General features: G+C 49.8%; 2 protein-coding genes across 7 annotated transcripts; one reads left to right on the top strand and one right to left on the bottom strand.

Moving 5' to 3' along the window:
- Positions 1-536: 536 nt before the first annotated feature.
- Positions 537-10,164, top strand: cdc27 (cell division cycle 27). Its single transcript, XM_080488862.1, has 20 exons — positions 537-712; positions 3,086-3,161; positions 3,256-3,403; positions 4,612-4,737; positions 4,808-4,905; positions 4,989-5,122; positions 5,701-5,921; positions 6,017-6,116; positions 6,232-6,344; positions 6,423-6,522; positions 6,599-6,779; positions 7,163-7,335; positions 7,408-7,560; positions 7,665-7,745; positions 7,813-7,940; positions 8,412-8,529; positions 9,170-9,298; positions 9,387-9,461; positions 9,603-9,732; positions 9,807-10,164. The coding sequence occupies exons 1-20, from the start codon at positions 686-688 to the stop codon at positions 9,896-9,898; spliced, it is 2,403 nt and encodes an 800-aa protein (XP_080344988.1). The 5' UTR covers positions 537-685; the 3' UTR covers positions 9,899-10,164.
- Positions 10,165-12,787: 2,623 nt separating this feature from the next.
- maptb (microtubule-associated protein tau b) lies at positions 12,788-18,533 on the bottom strand. Of its 6 annotated transcripts, none has more exons than XM_080488533.1 (10): positions 18,486-18,530; positions 17,855-17,926; positions 16,470-17,399; positions 15,650-15,704; positions 15,045-15,124; positions 14,551-14,688; positions 13,941-14,022; positions 13,727-13,836; positions 13,458-13,622; positions 12,788-13,387 (listed from the first exon to the last, which is right to left on the bottom strand). In XM_080488533.1, the coding sequence occupies exons 4-10, from the start codon at positions 15,669-15,671 to the stop codon at positions 13,355-13,357; spliced, it is 630 nt and encodes a 209-aa protein (XP_080344659.1). In that variant the 5' UTR covers positions 15,672-15,704; positions 16,470-17,399; positions 17,855-17,926; positions 18,486-18,530; the 3' UTR covers positions 12,788-13,354. The 6 variants fall into 6 exon arrangements, with proteins under 6 accessions (XP_080344659.1, XP_080344660.1, XP_080344663.1 ...); XM_080488534.1 differs by having other exon boundaries at positions 18,263-18,517; XM_080488537.1 differs by having other exon boundaries at positions 15,054-15,124; positions 18,486-18,517.
- Positions 18,534-19,110: the final 577 nt, after the last annotated feature.

Below are 19,110 nucleotides of genomic sequence, written 5' to 3'. Positions count from 1 at the left end.
GCATTAGCAGCTTTAGCATTAGCAGCTTTAGCAGTAGTAGCTCTATCATTAGCAGCTACAGCGGTGTGAGTGATTGATGAGAACGATGCTTCAATAAAGTGTGTCGTGTTGCATTGACTTCTTTGTGTTTGTTCTTTATCAAAAAAAACTGAACTCTGCTTTTATTTTATTTGAAATCATTTCTCTTCTGTTGGTGCCTCTTCTATCTTCGTTTTACTGGGGGAATCACTATGGCAACCACGATGGATGATGATGACCATGATGATTCATCCATTATTATCGTCCATCCATCCATCCATCTATCATCATTGTCTCAAGTAACTATGGGAGATTACAGGTTCACCTGGACAATAACCAGAGGGTAACAAGTGACTAAGTAGTGTGAGTCTTTAATTTAAACGGATGAATTCTTGTTGGTGATTTGTGAGTTGAACACTTCAATGTAGAACCACTTTGAACCACCGGGTGGCAGCATGTTCCCGCGGCAGCCACTTCGGCTCTTTCCGCTGAACACTCGTTGTTTTCCGCTACACTCCACTGCGGTCGTCGGGAATCTTCGGCTTCGCTCGGCTGCTAACGGTCGGGTTGTTCAAATGTTCGGCAGCAGCTCCTCCTGGAGACTCGATTACCGACAGAAGCGAGGACAACAGAGTACGGGAAGCGACAGACGGAGGGCAGAGGCGGAATGACGGTGCTGCAGGAACCCGTCCAGGTAAACACACTGCCGCGGCTCGTTGTCATGAGCGGGGAGCCGGAGCTGGGTGCTCCGGGGCCGGCTGCTCCCTCCCGGACTCAGCGGCAGGCCCATCCCCGGTTGAGAGCCGGGGCCCGGTCACAGGCCTGCCGCGGGTCTCCTCTGTGCTTCACGGTCACGGTGGTGATGGTGGGTTTGTGTTCACTCGGTACTCGGTGGCTCACAGGCGGCGGAGCGGCCTCCAGAGCTCCCCGGTTATTTCTGTCTCATTACAAACCCCGACGGTTCGGGCTTGTCGCTCTCTAACGTCACACTTCGCTCCGGTCCGACTACTGAATTCACCTGACGTTTGGGAACCGGACACTACCGGAACGTTCCCTGGTTCAACGCCGGAGCTACCGCTTCCCAGACCCGGGGAAGTTTATATTCCTGCGGGAGTGTGTGTGTGTGCGCGTGTGTGTGTGTTTGTGTGTGTGCATGTGTGTGTGTTTTGGACTGAGCTGCTGAAGCTAACATGCTAACGGTTAGCCTGGCGGAGCCTCAACGTTTCCCGTTAAAGATCATCAGAAAAACGACATGTCTGATGTTCTGACTCCACGTTAACCAGCTCCTAGCTTAACAGCTACCAGTTAACCAACTGACATTAACTAGCTACCAGTTAGCCAGCTAACAGTTACCAGCTGACATTAACTAGCCACCAGTTAGCCAGCTAACAGTTACCAGCTGACATTAACTAGCCACCAGTTAGCCAGCTAACAGTTACCAGCTGACATTAACTAGCCACCAGTTAGCCAGCTAACAGTCACCAGCTGACATTAAGCAGCTGAAGCTGCCCAGTTTCTAGTGCTAACACAAGCTAATGTCAGCTAGCAGCCGGCTAATGTTAGCTATTAGCTTGTTAATGTTAGCTGTTAGCACAAGCAGCTCTAAGGTTCACAGGATCATCAGCTCCTACAATGTCTAGGTCCAGGGCTAGTCTAGGTCTAGGTCCAGGTCCAGGTCCAGGTCCAGTCTTCCTGGTCCATCATGTGATGTATTGAATGTGTTGTGGTGAAGCTCTGCAGGAAGTTGAAATACTTTGAACAGGAAGTTGAAGAAGTTTGAATGGGAAGACGCAGGACAAGCCAGACATTAGTTTTGAAGCCGCGTTGACGTACTAGTAGCATTGCTTTGTCTGGCGTACGAGTAGCGTTGGTTTGTAGGTAACATACAAGTAGCGTTGGTTTGTCGTAACGTACGAGGAGCGTTGGTTCGTCGTAACGTACGAGGAGCGTTGGTTCGTCGTAACGTACGAGGAGCGTTGGTTCGTCGTAACGTACGAGGAGCGTTGGTTCGTCGTAACGTACGAGGAGCGTTGGTTCGTCGTAACGTACGAGGAGCGTTGGTTCGTCGTAACGTACGAGGAGCGTTGGTTCGTCGTAACGTACGAGGAGCGTTGGTTTGTCGGTAAAGTACGAGGAGCGTTGGTTCGTCGTAACGTACGAGGAGCGTTGGTTCGTCGTAACGTACGAGGAGCGTTGGTTCGTCGTAACGTACGAGGAGCGTTGGTTCGTCGTAACGTACGAGGAGCGTTGGTTCGTCGTAACGTACAAGGAGCGTTGGTTTGTAGGTAACATACAAGTAGCGTTGGTTCGTCGTAACGTATGAGGAGCGTTGGTTCGTCGTAACGTACGAGGAGCGTTGGTTCGTCGTAACGTACGAGGAGCGTTGGTTTGTCGGTAAAGTACGAGGAGCGTTGGTGTGTCGGTAAGAAATGAGGAGCGTTGGTTCGTCATAACGTACAAGGAGCGTTGGTTTGTAGGTAACATACAAGTAGCGTTGGTTCGTCGTAACATACGAGGAGCGTTGGTTTGTCGGTAAAGAATGAGGAGCGTTGGTGTGTCGGTAACAAACGAGGAGCATTGGTTCGTCGTAACGTACGAGGAGCGTTGGTTTTTCGGTGAAGTATGTGTAGCGTTGGTTCGTCGGTAACAAACGAGGAGCATTGGTTCGTCGGTAACGTACGAGGAGCGTTGGTTTTTCAGTGAAGTATGTGTAGCGTTGGTTCGTCGGTCACAAACGAGGAGCGTTGGTTTGTCGGTAACGTACGTGGAGCGTTGGTTTTTCAGTGAAGTATGTGTAGCATTGGTTCGTCGGTAACGTACGAGGAGCGTTGGTTTTTCAGTGAAGTATGTGTAGCATTGGTTCGTCGGTAACGTACGAGGAGCGCTGCAGCACAGCAGCATTATCATGTTAGTAATGCTAATGTAGTGCAAGTGTACTATTAGCTGTGGTGTACCAGGTTAGGACTAGTTGTAGGCACAGTCGGGGGGACTAGTTGTAGGTAGCAGCGGTGGGGAACTAGTTGGAGGTACAGTCGGGGGACTATTTAACGTGTCGCTCTGTGTGCAGGCTGCAGTATGGCAGGCTCTGAATCACTACGCCTACCTGGACGCCGTTTTCCTTGCTGAGAGACTCTATGCTGAAGGTAACTCCTCTCCTTTTCAGTCTGCTCTTTACCTAGTTAACTCTAACCTGGTGGTTAACTAACCAGTGGTCAACCCCCCACTGTCTGTGTGTAGTGCGTTCAGAAGAGGCTCTGTACCTGCTGGCCACATGCTACCACCGCTCGGGGAAACCCTACAAGGCCTACCGGCTCCTGAAGGCTCACAGCTGCTCCACTCCGCAGGTCCGCTTCCTGCTGGCCAAGTGCTGCGTGGAGCTCAGCAAGTAGGACACACACACACACACACACACTCGCACTGATACACACACACTGACACTCGGGATGCACCAATCCACATTTTTTCACTTCCGATCTGAACCCGATACCCAGTTTGGATATCTGCAGATACCGATACTGTTCCGATACCGGAGCTCTGTTTGCTTTAACAATATTATTATCATTATTGTTGATTTTATATGAGGCTGTTATAAACTCCTCTCTACATTAAAGTATGAAATGTACTAATGTATACATGTATTCTCCCAAAAGACCACTTCAGGTTGGTATAAGGTCAGAAAAGGAAGCAGTACAAACTATTTTTGTTCCATTTGGACAATGTGGGGGTCTGCGTGACGTCATCATCTCATAATAAAGTAGTTCTATCTTTAAAACCTCAGAATCACTTTATTAATCCGTGGGGAAACTCTTTAACAACGCAGCACAAACAGCAGTGCTTCCAGCTCTAATGCAACATGAACGATTGGCACTATTTTCACAGAGTATAGCGTGGAGTAGGATGCAGCTTCACGGAGGTGTGAATCGCCTGTTACAGCCTGGAGAAGCTACTTTTCATTGTTTTGATGCAGCGGTCAGTGCTGTTCTCCTCGGCAAGCTGGCGTTTTTAAACTGTGACGCCTGGCAGCAAAGGCCGCCTCGCTGTACTACGGCCTCGCAAACATCACACATTGCTGTGCTGCTTTGTGGTGTTTTGAGCGTAAAATACGTCCAAACATGTTGTCATGAAAGGTTGGATAGCCACAGTGCTACTTCCCTAGCCTGCTCGCTGGCTGCAAACTGTGGAAAAGATTTCCTGACTCATTCCTCCTGGTCTCATTGAGACCCGCCTCCCTTCCGGAAATCCAGTCCACAGTTTGCAGCCAGCGAGCAGAGCAGCAGCAGGGAAACACTGTGGAGTCATTTCAGCAACAGTGAATCACAGACGAGGCTCATTGATCAGAAATGTCCGCAGGTTGCATCTGAAATTTCTGATCCGTGAATTATGTTGATATCGGAACCCGATAGATACTGGATCGGCTCGGCCCCATCACTAACTGACACACACTCACATACACTGATATAAACACACACAAGCACGCACACACACTGACTTCTCACTTTGATTGAGTGCAGTTTACCATCTCTGTCTCCCCAACCCCCCGTCTCTCTGTCTCTGTCTCTGTCTGTCTCTCTGTCTCTCTCTCTCTCTATCCAGGCTGGCTGAAGGAGAGCAGGTTCTGATTGGTGGAGTGTTGAATAAGCAGAAGAGTCAGGATGACATCATCACAGAGTTTGGGGACTCTGCGTCCTTCACCCTGTCCTTACTGGGACACATCTACTGGTGTGTTTGTGTGTGCATGTTTATGTGTATGTGTGTGTGTATATACTAATATGTGTGTGTCTCTGAGCAGTAAGACCGACCGTGTTGCTAAAGGAGCCGAATGTTTCCAGAGGAGTTTAACCCTCAATCCCTTCCTCTGGTCGCCGTTCCAGAACCTCTGTCACCTAGGTAACGCTGTCTGTCCACTTTCCGTCCATTGTCCTCCGTGAGTGGACAAGTGGTCTCGGCTCACCTTGTGCTTTGTGTTCCAGGAGAGAAACCAGACCCTGACCAGGTCTTCAGGTTGACCTCCTCTATAGCCCTGCCCCCTCCACCTGTAAGCCCCGCCCAGAACCCCTCCCATCGTCTAGACACCGCCCTCATGGAGACGCCCCAGGACACACTGGTACATAAAACAAACACACCTGTTGAACATTTTCAGTTCAACACTGATCAACACAAGTCTGTGATCAAAGCTATTGACAAGGTGACCCAGAATTACACCTGGTATCATTGGTACTGAGCAGAGTAATCTATTACCTCAGGGCCTCCAGCTAATCCCTGAGAAGAAGAAGAAAGTGATGGTGAGAGGGCCACATGCTAACAAGCTTTGGGGCGCGCCACAGTAGCAAAGCTACATGCTAAACATGATTAAAATCTAACGGATGCGGTCATCAGCCAGCTGGAGCGTGTGTGGGCAGCACACGGCAATGTGTAAATACAAAACGCTCAGCCCTGTCCCGGACTTCTGGCAGAAATAAGAAAAACCTGACCAATCACACGCCTGGGGGCCACAGCAGAAGTTGGGCGAGATGCTTCGGCCGGACCGTTGCAGAGCCGAGCCAAGAGCTGAGTCACTGAAGTCGGAGTGTCAAACTTTCTTCTTCTTGTGGAGAATGAACTGGCCTGGTGTCATCGACGATAAGTTAACGTAGTCATCAGGAGTAATCAGATTACTGATGAATTGTCCCGATTGTTTTTCAGGAGTTGAATCGTTTGAATCTAGAATCTTCTAACGGGAAGCTGACGTCTGATTTGTCGGTTTCCTACATCGACTCCTCCCTCATCTCCCCGGATACCGGCTCCCTATTGGCTAATTCTGTTTCTATGGCGTCAGCCGGCTCTCTATTGGCTAAACAAAACAAGCCTAAGAGTGGGCGGAGCCTATTAGGAGGCCCTGCAGCTCTCAGCCCTCTAACGCCCAGGTGAGTCACCGTGAGGGTGCTGCTGGTGTCAAATGTTCTCCATCAGTCCTCCGTCACACCCCCATCACACCTTAACTTGATTTCACTGTGTCCAGTTTTGGCATCCTGCCCCTGGAGCCGAGCCCAGGAGACCCCACATATCTACAAAACTACTCTGCGACCATGGAAACACAAAGTACCGGTCCGAGCAAGAAGGTACACTCACTCACTCACTCACTCACTCACTCACTCACTCACTCACTCACTCACTCACTCACTCACTCACTCACTCACTCACTCACACTGTCTCACCTTCACATGTGTCTGTCAGTCTGTTTCCAGGATCAGTCAGTCTAAGTCAGTGTTCAGTCAGAGTGGAAACAGTAGAGACGTTCTCCCCATCCCCTTCAACCAATCACAGACTGTGTCTGCTCCTCACACCAGGTAACCTCGGACCTCCCGTCTGTCTCTATGTCTGACCTCCTGTCTGACCTCCTGTCTGACATCCTGTCTGTCTCTCAGTGGCTCCCCTCAGGTCCTCAGTCCCAGTATGTCTGGTCCTCCCAACGTTCAGCCCAGAAGAAGTTCTAGGCTGTTCACCAGTGCGAGCTCCACGGCCAAGGTAGACCTGCTCCACCTGCTCCACCTGCTCCACCCTCTGACATTGCGCCACACTCACTCGTCTTCTATTCCTTCAGGAGAACAGCAAGAAGTTAAAGATGAAGTTTCCCACCAAGATCCCCAACAGGAAGACCAAGTGTAAATCAGCCAAGACGTCCAACAGCAGCAACCTGAACGAAAGTCTGGACATCCTGAGGCTGGACCCGAGTCTGAGTCTCCCCGACACCAAGACCCCCCAGTACCAGAGGGCTGCAGCAGGTACTGCCCCCCTACTGCCCCAACACCAAGACCCCCCAGTACCAGAGGACTGCTGCAGGCACTGCCCCAGATGACCCCCCACTGTCTGTGGCAGGAGTGCAGGCTTCTGGCTGAGTGATGAAGCGCCCTCTCCTGGACACTACTGGATAATCACCCTTGTTCAGACTAGAGTGATGATGGGTGAACAGAGGCCTGATGGTTTGCTCTGTGTTCAGACAGTGTGATGGTGTTGCTATGGGAACAGAGTCTTGATGGTTTGCTCTGTGTTCAGACAGTGTGATGGTGGTGCTATGGGAACAGAGTCCTGATGGTTTGCTCTGTGTTCAGACAGCGTGATGGCGTTGCTATGGGAACAGAGTCCTGATGGTTTGCTCTGTGTTCAGACAGCGTGATGGCGTTGCTACGGGAACTGGGCCGTGGTTACCAGGCGTTGTGCTCCTACAGCTGCAGAGAAGCCATCAGCATCCTGAGCTCGCTGCCCCCCCAGCACTATAACACCGGCTGGGTCCTCACGCACATTGGCAGGGCCTACTTCGAGCTGGCCGAGTACACTCAGGTGAGCCGGCCGACGGCGGGCTGCGCTCCGCGGCACACCTGGTGGTGGTCATGACGATGTGTGTGTCTGCAGGCGGAGCGGCTGTTCAGCGAGGTTCGCCGCATTGAGTCGTACAGAGTGGAAGGAATGGAGATCTACTCCACCACGCTGTGGCACCTGCAGAAAGACGTGGCGCTGTCCGCTCTCTCCAAAGACCTGACGGACATGGATAAGAACTGTCCTGAGGTAACTCACCTGTCTGCTTTCCCTCTTACCTGTCTGCTCTCCCTTTCACCTCTCTGCTTTCCACCGCTCCCTCTGCTGCCCCCTGCTGACGATGCTCTCCTCAGGCCTGGTGTGTGGCAGGAAACTGCTTCAGTCTGCAGAGAGAGCACGACATAGCCATCAAGTTCTTCCAGAGAGCCATCCAGGTGAGTGTCTATCACCACGGTTACCATGGTGACTGCTCAGCTGTCTCACTGCACCCTCTCTGTTCAGGTGGACCCGGGCTTTGCGTACGCCTACAACCTGCTGGGTCACGAGTTCGTTCTGACGGAGGAGCTAGACCGAGCGCTGGCCTGCTTCAGGAACGCCATCAGAGTCAACAACCGACATTACAACGCCTGGTAGGTAACCGTGAGGCTCGCTGACGGTCATGTTACATTGTTGACTTCATTCTGCTCTAACTGAAATACTTCATTAAAGACAAGGGTGCAGCGGTCCAGGTAACCCGGCTCGGTTCGGTGTGGGCTAGTTGATTTTCCACTGGTTTTTCTTTCTTGAGTCGTTGGCTGTCAGAAAGTTACATAATTATGCTGGAGATTCTGCTGCACCACCTGAGACCTGCTGCACCACCTGAGACCTGTTTGAGTGTGGATCACCTGGACAGACTCCTTTTCTTCTGCACTGGGCATCATCAGCTGTCAGGAAAAACTGGTAGTGGGAGGGGCTGAGTGGGTGGAGCCACAACAGTGTTTGAAAATAACATAACACAGGCCCACTAGGACGAACCGAACCGATCAATATTGCCAAAGACCGTTAAATCTCTGGACGCCATGTCTGTTTACTAATGTGTGTGTTTGTGTGTGTGTGCGCAGGTACGGTCTGGGGATGATTTACTACAAACAGGAGAAGTTCAACTTGGCAGAGATCCACTTCAAGAAAGCTCTAAGCATCAACCCTCAGAGCTCCGTCCTGCTGTGTCACATCGGAGTGGTATGTTAGCATTAGCTACATCGGAGCGGTACCTTAGCATTAGCATGAGCTACATCGGAGTGGTGCATTAGCATGAGCGACTAGCCAGCAGTGAGTGGTGGATGAGCGAAGCTCCTCCTCCAGGAGGCAGGATGTGAGTTAGAGTGACCGACACCAGGTGGAGAGGCAGCAGCTCCCGAGTGACTCCGTCGTCTGAAAGCTCTCGCTTGAACTCCTGACTTGTTCTTCTAAAACAGTGACCACTCAAAAAGGACTAGGTGATGACTGCGGGGACAATTCAGTGACGACTCGGTGGGGACAACTAGGGGACTCAGCTGGGACTTGGTGACGACTCTGGGGAAAACTCAAGGACTCAGTGACGACTCGGGGACGAGGTGTCAACTCGACTTTGACTCGGGCATAACTCGGCGGGGACAACTCAGGGACTCAGTGACGAATCGGCGGGGACAACTCAGGGACTCGGTGATGACTCGGCGGGGACAACTCAGGGACTCGGTGACTACTAGTAGAAGTTACAGTACTCCGTACGTTTTCAGGTTTTACTTTGGTGACAATCAGTTTAGAAAGTGTCTGTGTGTCTGTGTCTGTGTCTGTGTCTGTGTCTGTGTCTGTGTGTGTGTGTCTGTGTCTGTGTGTGTAGGTCCAACACGCTCTGAAGAAGTCCGAAGCAGCTTTAGAAACGTTAAACCGGGCGATCGGCATCGATCCCAAGAACCCGCTGTGCAAATTCCACCGAGCGTCCATCCTGTTCGCCAACGATAAGTACAAGGTCGGCTGATCAATACATCTAATCAGTACATTCTTCAGAGGTTCAGTGATTGATGCTGCCCCCTGGTGGCATTTGTGTGTCTCGGCAGGCGGCTCTTCAGGAGCTGGAGGAGCTGAAGCAGATTGTTCCCAAAGAATCTTTGGTTTACTTCCTCATAGGAAAGGTAGGAGACACCTGGACACACCTCATGCTCACCTCATCTCATGCTCACCTCATCTCATGTCTCACCTTATCTCATGTTTCACCTCATGTCTCATGCTATGAAAGTATCAGACGATTGATGATGTATTGTGAATTATAACAGGTGTACAAGAAGCTGGGTCAGACTCACCTGGCTCTGATGAACTTCAGCTGGGCGATGGATCTGGACCCTAAAGGAGCCAATAACCAGATCAAAGAAGCCATTGATAAGCGCTACCTGCCGGAGGACGAAGGTACGCACCAGGCCGTGTGATTGGCCGCCGCCAGTGGTGGCGTTCGTGTAACGACTTCCTGTTGTGTGTCTCAGCGGCCGAGGTGGACGACAGTCAGGACAGCAGCATCATGACGGACGCCGACGACACGCAGCTCCACACGGCGGAGAGCGACGACGTCCTCTAGCCCCGCACCGCCTAACCAAGCCCCGCCCCTCATCCATCCTGACTGGCTGTGGGAGTACTGTTGCTAGGCAACATTTTAACAGAGCGCTTGGCTCCTCCCCCAGTGTTCCACTCTATCATTTGATTGGCTGAAACAGACTGCTGCTGCTCCGAAGCCCCGCCCCTCCTCATTTTATCATGTCTTCACTCATCTGACACCACAGCTGTTTTTTATGTTCTTTTTATCATCCTGATGGAAATAAATCAATAAAAAAAGTAAGCCCCGCCTACTGACATCTGTACAGGTCTGTAAGCCAATCGGAAACAGGCCAGTTGCCATGGTGAGTCCAACAAAACAAGTTTAGGCTTGTTTGACATGAAAGTTTATTCAACTGAAACGTCGTCTTACGTCACCGGTAGGTTACTGGTATTTAGATCTGGTTTCTTTTGGTCTGGTTCTACTACTGGTTCTGCTTCCAGTACTGGTATTGCTTCTATATCTACTACTGGTTCTGCTTCCAGTTCTGATATTGCTTCTATATCTAGTACTGGTTCTGGTACTGGTTCTGATTCTAGTACAGGTGACAGTTCTGGTATTGGATCTAGTACTTGTTGTGGTTCAAGTAGTGGTTCTGGTACTGGTTCTGGTACTGGTATTTGTTCTGATTCTAGTACTTGTACTGGTATTAGGTCTGCACCTAGTACTGGTTCTTATTCAGTTTCTGGTACTTTTAGTACTGGTTCTTGTATTGGTCCTGTTTTCTTGTACTGGTTCTAGTACTGTTTCTGGTTATAGTGTTGGTTCTGCTTCTATTACTGGGTCTGAATGTAGTTCTGGTTGTAGTACTGATTCTTGATGTAGTTCTGGTTTTAGTACTGGTTCTAATTGTAGTACTGGTTCTGGATGTATTTCTGGTCGTAGTACTGATTCTTGATGTAGTTCTGGTTTTAGTACTGGCTCTAATTGTAGTACTGGTTCTGGATGTAGTTCTGATTGTAGTACTGTTTCTAGTACTATTGCTGGATGTGGTTGTGGTTGGAGTACACAGCTCGAGTTGCTAAATATTTTGAGCTTTTATTTACAAAAATATTGTACAGAAAACAAGGCAGTCGGACGTCCAGTAAAATAAAACGATAAAACAAACAGCAGGATTTTACTGTGGCTCCCGTCCTTCACATGTCATCTCTGGTTTCCACCCTCAGTCTCTGGTTTTCATCCTCAGTCTCTGGTTTCCACCTTCAGTCTCTGGTTTTCATTCTCAGTCTCTGGTTTCCACCCTCAGTCTCTGGTTTCCACCTTCAGTCTCTGGTTTCCATCCTCAGTCTCTGGTTTCCACCCTCAGTCTCCATACGAAAGAAATGCATCGTGCAGAAAAATCATTTACAAAACATCAAAACATTGTCACACACATTCTTCTTTCATGTGCAGCAAATGTTCTTCAATAAGGTGTGAGACAGAACCCCTGCTCAATTAATACATGGTACGCTCCACCACACATGCCTGAAGGCAGTTAACTCCCCTCTATAAACAGCACATGGTACGTTCCAGATAGCACCTCCTATATAGAGCACATGAGCCCTTTTCCAAAACCCATACTTGTCCACACTTGGGTTCTCGTGTACCCGTGAAACGTCATCAGTGGGAGACCAAGTACTGACCCAATTCTTAGGCCGTTTCTTACCGAGTACACATGGAATACATGGATGTAGTCTCGCTCCGCCCACTTTATCAAGGATGCATCGACACCGGACCTGTGTAGACTTGGGAAGACAAATGACCCATAATGCATTTGGCAAGAGATACCGGAGGAGATCCGCACTTCCGAGGACGCCTTGCAAGTAGTTACTCATGAGGTATGTGAGTACGCACTGGCATTGTAAGAATTGGAAAACGGCCATGGCACTTCCAGGTAGCTCCTCCTATAGAGAACACATGTGACACTGACCTCTGACCTCATCATCAGGTGATTCCGACCTCAGACCTCATGGCCGTTGGGTCTCAGGGGCCTAAAAGCTCCTTTGAGGAAATCGTTTGTGGAGAAATGTTGTCGATGTAAGTATGAAGGTAGAGGACCGACACTGATCATCATATAAACATCAGATTCTACCGAAGGATCCTGACTCAAAGGAGAAAATAACACAATAAGATCTGGGGCCGTTCTATTTTCAAATATCAGCCTCAACAGACAAAAAACGTCTGGTCGCCTGTAAGTTCTCATCAAAAGTGATTATTATCAAGCACGTTATTTAACATGTCACTGTCCCAAGTGTATTTAAAAAAAACCTTCCAAAGTTTATGAGCGTCATAAAAAGCCCCAGATGAGCTTTTATCTTGAACATTAACAGTTCTGGTTCTTGTACTGGTGCTGGTGGTAATACTGGTATTGGTTCTAGTACTGGTATCAGCTCTGGTTCTAGTATTGATTCTGGTGTAGTTCTGGTTGTAGTACTGGTTCTATTTGTGGTTGTGGTTTCAATACTGGTTCTTGTTGTAGTACTTAGGCTCTGGTTCTAGTACTGGTTCTGGTGTAGTTCTGGTTGTAGTACTGGTTCTGTTTGTAGTTGTGGTTTCAGTACTGGTTCTGGTTGTAGTACTAATATTGGGTCTAATACTGTTATTGGTTCAAGTACTGGTTCTGGTTGTAGTACTGGTTCTGTTTGTAGTTGTGGTTGTAGTCCTGGTACTGGTCCTGGTTATAATTGTAGTTGTGGTTCTAGTACTAGTTCTGGTTGTAGTACTGGTACTGGTTGTTGTATTGGCATTGGTTCTAGTACTGGTATTGGTTTTAGTACCGGTTCTGATGGTAGTTGTGGTTGTAGTACTGGTTCTGATTGTAGTACTGGTATTGGTTGTAGTACTGGTTCTGGAAGTCCTTCAAAAGATACGACAGGAGAGAAACTCACCAACTTTCATGTTCAAGAGAAACTTTATTGGTACAAAGCAGCTGAACAGCTGCAGACCGATGGATGGTTTGGCACCTGGAATCAAACTGCATTCTGGGTAATGAGTGTGTGGATGGTGGTGGTGGTGGTGGTGGTGGTAGTGGTGGTGGTAGTGGTGGTGGTGGTGGTGACATCAGACACACAGGTTGTCATTGAAGAGATTTTATGAGCAATGCTAATGGAGCTAACAAAGCTAACGAAGCTAGCGGGGCGACTTGAGCTGCGAGACTTTCCAGAGTTTGAGTCCCTGAAAAACTTCAGATTCGTCTCCAAGTGATTTTGGACGTAACTGAGGCTAGCTCCACCTTCCACTGGTCCGGAGTAACGTTAACGCTGTAATTACCTCGCTGAGCTGTGATTGGCTGTCGTGTTCAGTTTCTTCCTTGCAACATAAAATCTCTGCAATGTATTTTTGGGGAAAGTTATGAAAAAAGACATAATGAAGTTTGTTTTTCTTTCTTCCACCGGTTGTTATGGTAACAGTTGCCTTGGTAACAGGAGGAGCTGGGCTTAGTAGGCACCGGAGATCGTCCAATCAGAGTCCTTGCTTGGCCAGTGAGGCGGACACCTGTCAGGAAGAGCAGCAGGTGTGAGTGTGTAAGTGCATCGTGTTTTCCTCTGGTTAGTGAAGGTCTCACCTGGTCAGCCAGGTTGTCGAGGGGTGGAGCTTCAGCGGCGTTGAGGCTTCCCGGGGAGGTGTTGCTCAGGGGGAGGGGGGAGGAGTCGGCCTGAACAATGATGTCGGCACCGTGGTCGGTTCGAGCTTTGGCGGCCTCCCTGAACATCAGCTTCTGACTCTCGATCTGCAGATGAAGAAACGTTTTGTCTGGAAGTCGTTCTTTTGGGAAGAAGTTTTGTCTAGAAGTCGTTTTGTCTGGAGCAGACGTCAGCCTGCGCCACCAGTTACCTTCTTCTTGCCACCGCCTGGCGTGTGGGTGATGTTCTCCAGAGATCCAACTTTGGACTGAACCGTTGTAAAATCCACTTTCTCAGACTTGATCTCCACCTTTCCTCCACCTGAGGAGCATGTTGATTGCTCATTGATCACTGATTAGTAAACAGCAGTGACACTCATTGATCACTGATTGGTGGACTGATCGGTTGTGGTGACTTCTCGTTACCTGGTTTGTGGTGGATGTTCCCTTTGGAGCCGCACTTGGACGAGACGTTGCTGAGGTCCAGCTTCTTGTGGACAATGTTCACCTTTAGCACATTAGCATGTAGAGATGTTAGCATATGCAGTATAGTTGAAAGCATGTAGAGACGTTAGGACATTAGCATGTACAGACATTAGCATGTAGAGACTTTAGCACGTACAGACATTAGCACGTAGAGACGTTAGCAAGTAGAGACATTTGCCCGTAGAAAAGTTAGTACATTAGCTTGTAGATCTGTTGGCAAATAGACGTTGGCAAATAGAGACGTTAGCACGTTAGCATGTACAGTTGCACAGACGTTAGCATGTACAGACATTAGCATATAGAGACAGTAGCATGTAGAATTGTATGTTAGCACAATAGCATGTGGAGATGTTAGCACGTAGAGATGTTAGCATGTAAAGACATTAGCATGAAAAAGCATGTAGAGATGTTAGCACGTTTGCACTCAGATGTTAACATATTAGCATATACAGACGTTAGCAGGTAAAGACATTAGCACATAGACGTTAGCACATTAGCATGTACAGACGTTAGCACATAGAGACGTTATGATGTTGCAACTTGTTTTCACCTTCCCGCCGCCTGGTGTGTGTTTGAGGTTCTCCGTGGATCCGATCTTTGACCTCACGTTGCTGAGGTTGGGCATGGGGTGGGAGGGGAGGCCCCGGGCAGAGCCAGGAGACCTGGGGGGAGTCCGAACCACCGCCACCTGCAGAACCAGTTAGCCAGATTAACCTGGTGAACTGAAAAAACAGCTTCACCGTCAGTGTGTAAAGACTCGATTTACTGGCAGGTTACTGGGCTAGTAGACCGGTTAATGGAGCGGTTTATCAGCCAGCTCCCGGATTAGTGGAGCGGTTAGTGAAGCGGCTTGCTGACTGGTCACCGGGTCAGTGGACTGGTTTACCGGACGCTTACCGGGTCAGTGGATTGGTCAGTGGACTCGTTTACCGGCTGGTTACCGGGTCAGTGGACCGGTTAGTGAAGAGCTTTGCTGGTTGGTTACTGGATTAGTAGACTGGTTTACTGGCTGGTTACCGGGTCAGTGGACTGGTTAGACGTTACCTTCTTCACCTCTCGGTTGGGGGTAGACGATCGACTGGCAGGAGAACGACTTCCCGGACTGTTGACTCCGTCCACTGATTCTGACACACAAACAGTTCACTGGTTAAGCTCGTGGGACTAGTTAACCACTTCATTAATGAAATAGTTAAAGCTGGTGACTGAATAGTTACACAAGACATCATCAGATGAGGGAGTTTAGTGGTCAGTTAGTTAGTCAGCTGATTAGTTAGTCGGTTAGTTAATCGGTTGGTTAGTTTGTCGGTTGGTTAGTTAGTCAGTTGGTTAGTTGGTTCGTCAGTTGGGTACTTAGTCGGTTGGTTAGTCAGTTGGTTGGTTAATTAGTCGGTCAGTTACTTAGCTGATTGGTTAGTTAGTCGGTCGGTTGGTCAGTCGGTTGGTTAGTTCGTCGGTTATTTAGTTGGTTGGTTAGTTAGTTGGTCAGTCAGTCAGTCAGTCAGTCAGTCAGTCAGTCGGTTGGGTACTTAGACGGTTGGTTAGTTAGTTAGTTAGTTAGTCGGTTGGTTATTCAATTGGTTAGCTAGTCAGTTAGTTGGTTGGTCGGTCAATCAGTTGATTAGTTGATGAGTTAAGCTGCTGGATTGTACCTGTACTCTTCGCAGTGATCATCCTGGCTGCTCTGACTCCTCCTGATGTCCTGGACTGAGAGAGAGAGAGAGATGGATGAGAGAGAGAGAGAGAGAGAGAGATGGATATGAGAGAGAGAGAGAGAGAGAGAGTAAGAGATGGATGAGAGAGAGAGAGAGGGAGAGAGAGAGATGGATGAGAGAGAGAGAGAGGGAGAGAGAGATGGATGAGAGAGGGAACAAGAGAGAGAGAGAGAGAGAGAGAGAGTAAGAGATGGATGAGAGAGAGAGAGAGAGGGAGATGGATGAGAGAGAGTTTGATGAGAGCGAGAGAAATGGATGAGAGAGGGAACGAGAGAGGGAGAGAGCGAGAGATGGATGAGAGAGAGGGAGGTAGAGATAGATAGAGAGAGACACGGGTAGGCCTTTTATTTTACCTTCATCTGTTCTTCAGCTTGTTTTGTTGAGGTAGAGTTGATGAGGAGGAAGAGGAGGGAGCAGGAAACATTAGAAACCTTTCAGCATAAAAGTGAAACACATGCAACTGAATCTGATTGGTCATGTGATGCAGGCAGCCAACTGAAAACAAGCAGAGGTCAAAGGTCAGGGAGGGAGAAGGAAGGGAGTGAGCATCAGCCTGTTTCCATGACTACCAAGAGGTGAAAGAGGAGGCGTCCAGTCTGTGTCTCCTTCAACATCCAGAAACACAGAGGAGGAGCAGAAACGAGAGCAGGAGGGGGAGGAGGAAGAGGAGGAGGAGGAGGATTAGGAGTAGGAGGAGGAAGTTAATCCAAGCAAAAGTTAGTACCAACCAAAAAGGAGGAGGAGTAAAACAAGTTACAACTGGACAGACCTTTCATCAGGGGAGGAGGAGCACTTGATTTGCTGACCGAGGCAGCAGGCGGAGGAGGAGCACTTGATTTGCTGACCGAGGCAGCAGGAAGAGCAGAGGAGGTGCTTGTTTTGGCGGGTGGAGCTGCAGCAAACATCAAGTGCTTCTCCTTCTTGGGGAGGCCGTTGGTGACAGGGGCGTTTGTTTCATCGGCCGGGGCCTCCAGGTCTTCTAACGAGGGAGGAGCAGCAGCGGGAGGAGCCTGATGGATTGGTGTCTTTGTTTTCTCCTTCTGCTCCTCAGTGCCCGTCTCTGCTGACCCCTCCTGCCTCTTCATCAGACCTTCTTCCTCTTCATCACGTCCTGTGTCACCAGGAGGAGGTGAAGAGGAGGAACTACATCTGTCAGGCTGCTCCTCTTCATCAGGAGGAGGTGAAGAGGAGGAGCCACGACTGTCAGGCTGCTCTTGTGTCTCCACCTCTTCTCTGTGGAGCAATTCCTCTGTCGTCACCTTCTTGATCGTTCCTTCATCCTCTTCCTCCTCTTCCTCCACTTGTTCCTTCTCCTCTGAGGAAGGAGGAGGTGTCATGAAAGAGCAGCGAGCCTCTTCTTCTTCTCTGTCATCTGTTTCTTTGTCTTCCTCCTGCTCCTCCATATGGTCCTGTTGCTCATCGTTTTCATCTCCAGGAGGAGGTGCAGAAGAACAGTGATTTCTGTCAGGCTGCTCCTGGTCTCCGGGAGGAGGTGTAGAGGAGGTGCAGGAAACCCCAGCTTCTCCCTCTTCTTGATCCTGTTTTTGCTCCTGCTGCTCCTCCTCTAGCTTCCTCTCACTGCTCCTCATCTGTTCTCCTACAGCTGTTAATTCTTCCTCCTTCTCCTCCACCTCCTCCTCCCAGCATCCATTGGTATGTTTTTCCACCAGACTACCAGAGTCCAGGTCTACGGGACGAAGTGGAGGTGATGGGGAAGAGAAGAGGAGGTGATGGGGAGGAGAAGAGGACATGGAAAGTCAGTCTGAGAGGAGGAGGAGTCAGTCTGAGAGGAGTCAGTTTGAGAGGAGGAGGAGGAGGAGTCAGTCTGAGAGGAGGAGTCAGTGAGAAAGGAGGAGGAGGAGTCAGTCTGAGAGGAGGAGTCAGTGAGAGACGAGGAGTCAGTCTGAGAGGAGGAGTCAGTGAGAGAGGAGGAGTCAGTTTGAGAGGAGGAGGAGTCAGTGAGAGAGGAGGAGTCAGTCTGAGACGAGGAGGAGGAGTCAGTCTGAGAGGAGGAGTCAGTGAGAGACGAGGAGTCAGTCTGAGAGGAGGAGGAGGAGTCAGTCTGAGACGAGGAGTCAGTCTGAGAGGAGTATTTAAAATCATCAAATCAGTTTTGCTTGTGAAAACGATCATCAGACCAACCTCCCATCATCCTCTGCTCTTCCTGGGCGGGGCCATCTCTGATGGGGGCGGAGTCTCCTTCCATCTTTAATCCTGCATACAGGGAGGAGGAAGAGGAGCAGATGTGATGAAGATTAGAAGAAGGTAAAGGAGAATGAGCAGTAGTGATGACGAGAGGGAGGAGGAGGAGGAGGAGCAGAAGTAATGAAGAGAAGGAGGTAGAGGAGGAGCAGAAGTGATGAAGAGGAGCAAAAGTGATGAAGAGGGGGAGGAGTAGCAGAAGTGATGTAGAGAAAGAGGAGCAGAATTGATGAAGATGAGGAAGGAGAGAAGAGTGCTGATGAAGAGCTGAGGAGTCACTGAGCATGCTCAGTCAATCCTCCATGATGATGCAGCAACACAATAAAATCACTTTCAATGTGCCTCCACCTGTCGACACCTCCTCCCCCGCACCTCCTCCTGTTGGCCTGCATCCTGGCGGCGGGGGCAGTGAGCTGGGTGGAGACATCTGGACAGTGAGCGGAGCACGCGGCTGGTGCTGCTCCACTGCAGCTCCCGAGGAGCGGAGGAGGAAGAGGAGAAGGAGGTGGTGGAGGAGGAGATGGAGGAGCAGGCGCCGGCCCGGGGGTGGAGGACAGGACGGGGGTCTTACCTCGTGGATGCAGCGCTGCTCTCTGTCCGTCTGCTGCTCCACCCTGATGCCGCTCTGACGGGGAGGAGACTGCTGCATGCTGGGAGGAGGCTGCTGTTGCCATGGCAACCGGCTGTATCACTGTATCCTCACAGAGGGAGAGGAAGCTGCGGCACGTCCAACACCCTCAACCATGTGATGATGTCATAACAAAATAATAATAATAATAATAATAATAATAATAATAATAATAATAATAAGGACACTGAGGTGAGGACCTGCTGCGGTCAACCAGCTGGTGATGCTGCTGAGCTGTGGAGAGACTGAGGAAGGAAAAGACAGTTCAGCCTGACAGTTCAGCTCCCCCAGTGCCCCCTTGGGGAGGGGGCACTGGGGGAGCTGGGGGCAGGGGAGAGACATGGGGGGTGGCCACAGGGGGCGCCACTGGGGCGCCACGAGGCTAGGTGGACACATGAAGCCACCCAGGAGACAGAGGTGTCCTGGCAGCCAGACTGGACCAGCAGACGGTCGAACTACCAGAATTACCCACTGGTCTGTAGTTTATATACAAACTACTCGTCTGGTCTGTAGTTTATACACATCCTGTTCCTGACCGTCGTCCAGACGATTCTCTCACTTCTTCTTC

This window comes from Lipophrys pholis (assembly GCF_963383615.2).
Source record: "Lipophrys pholis genome assembly, chromosome: 19".
NCBI classification, from domain to species: Eukaryota; Metazoa; Chordata; class Actinopteri; order Blenniiformes; family Blenniidae; genus Lipophrys; species Lipophrys pholis.
Note: the sequence above shows the minus strand (reverse complement) of the source record. Positions and strands in the feature narration are given on the sequence as shown.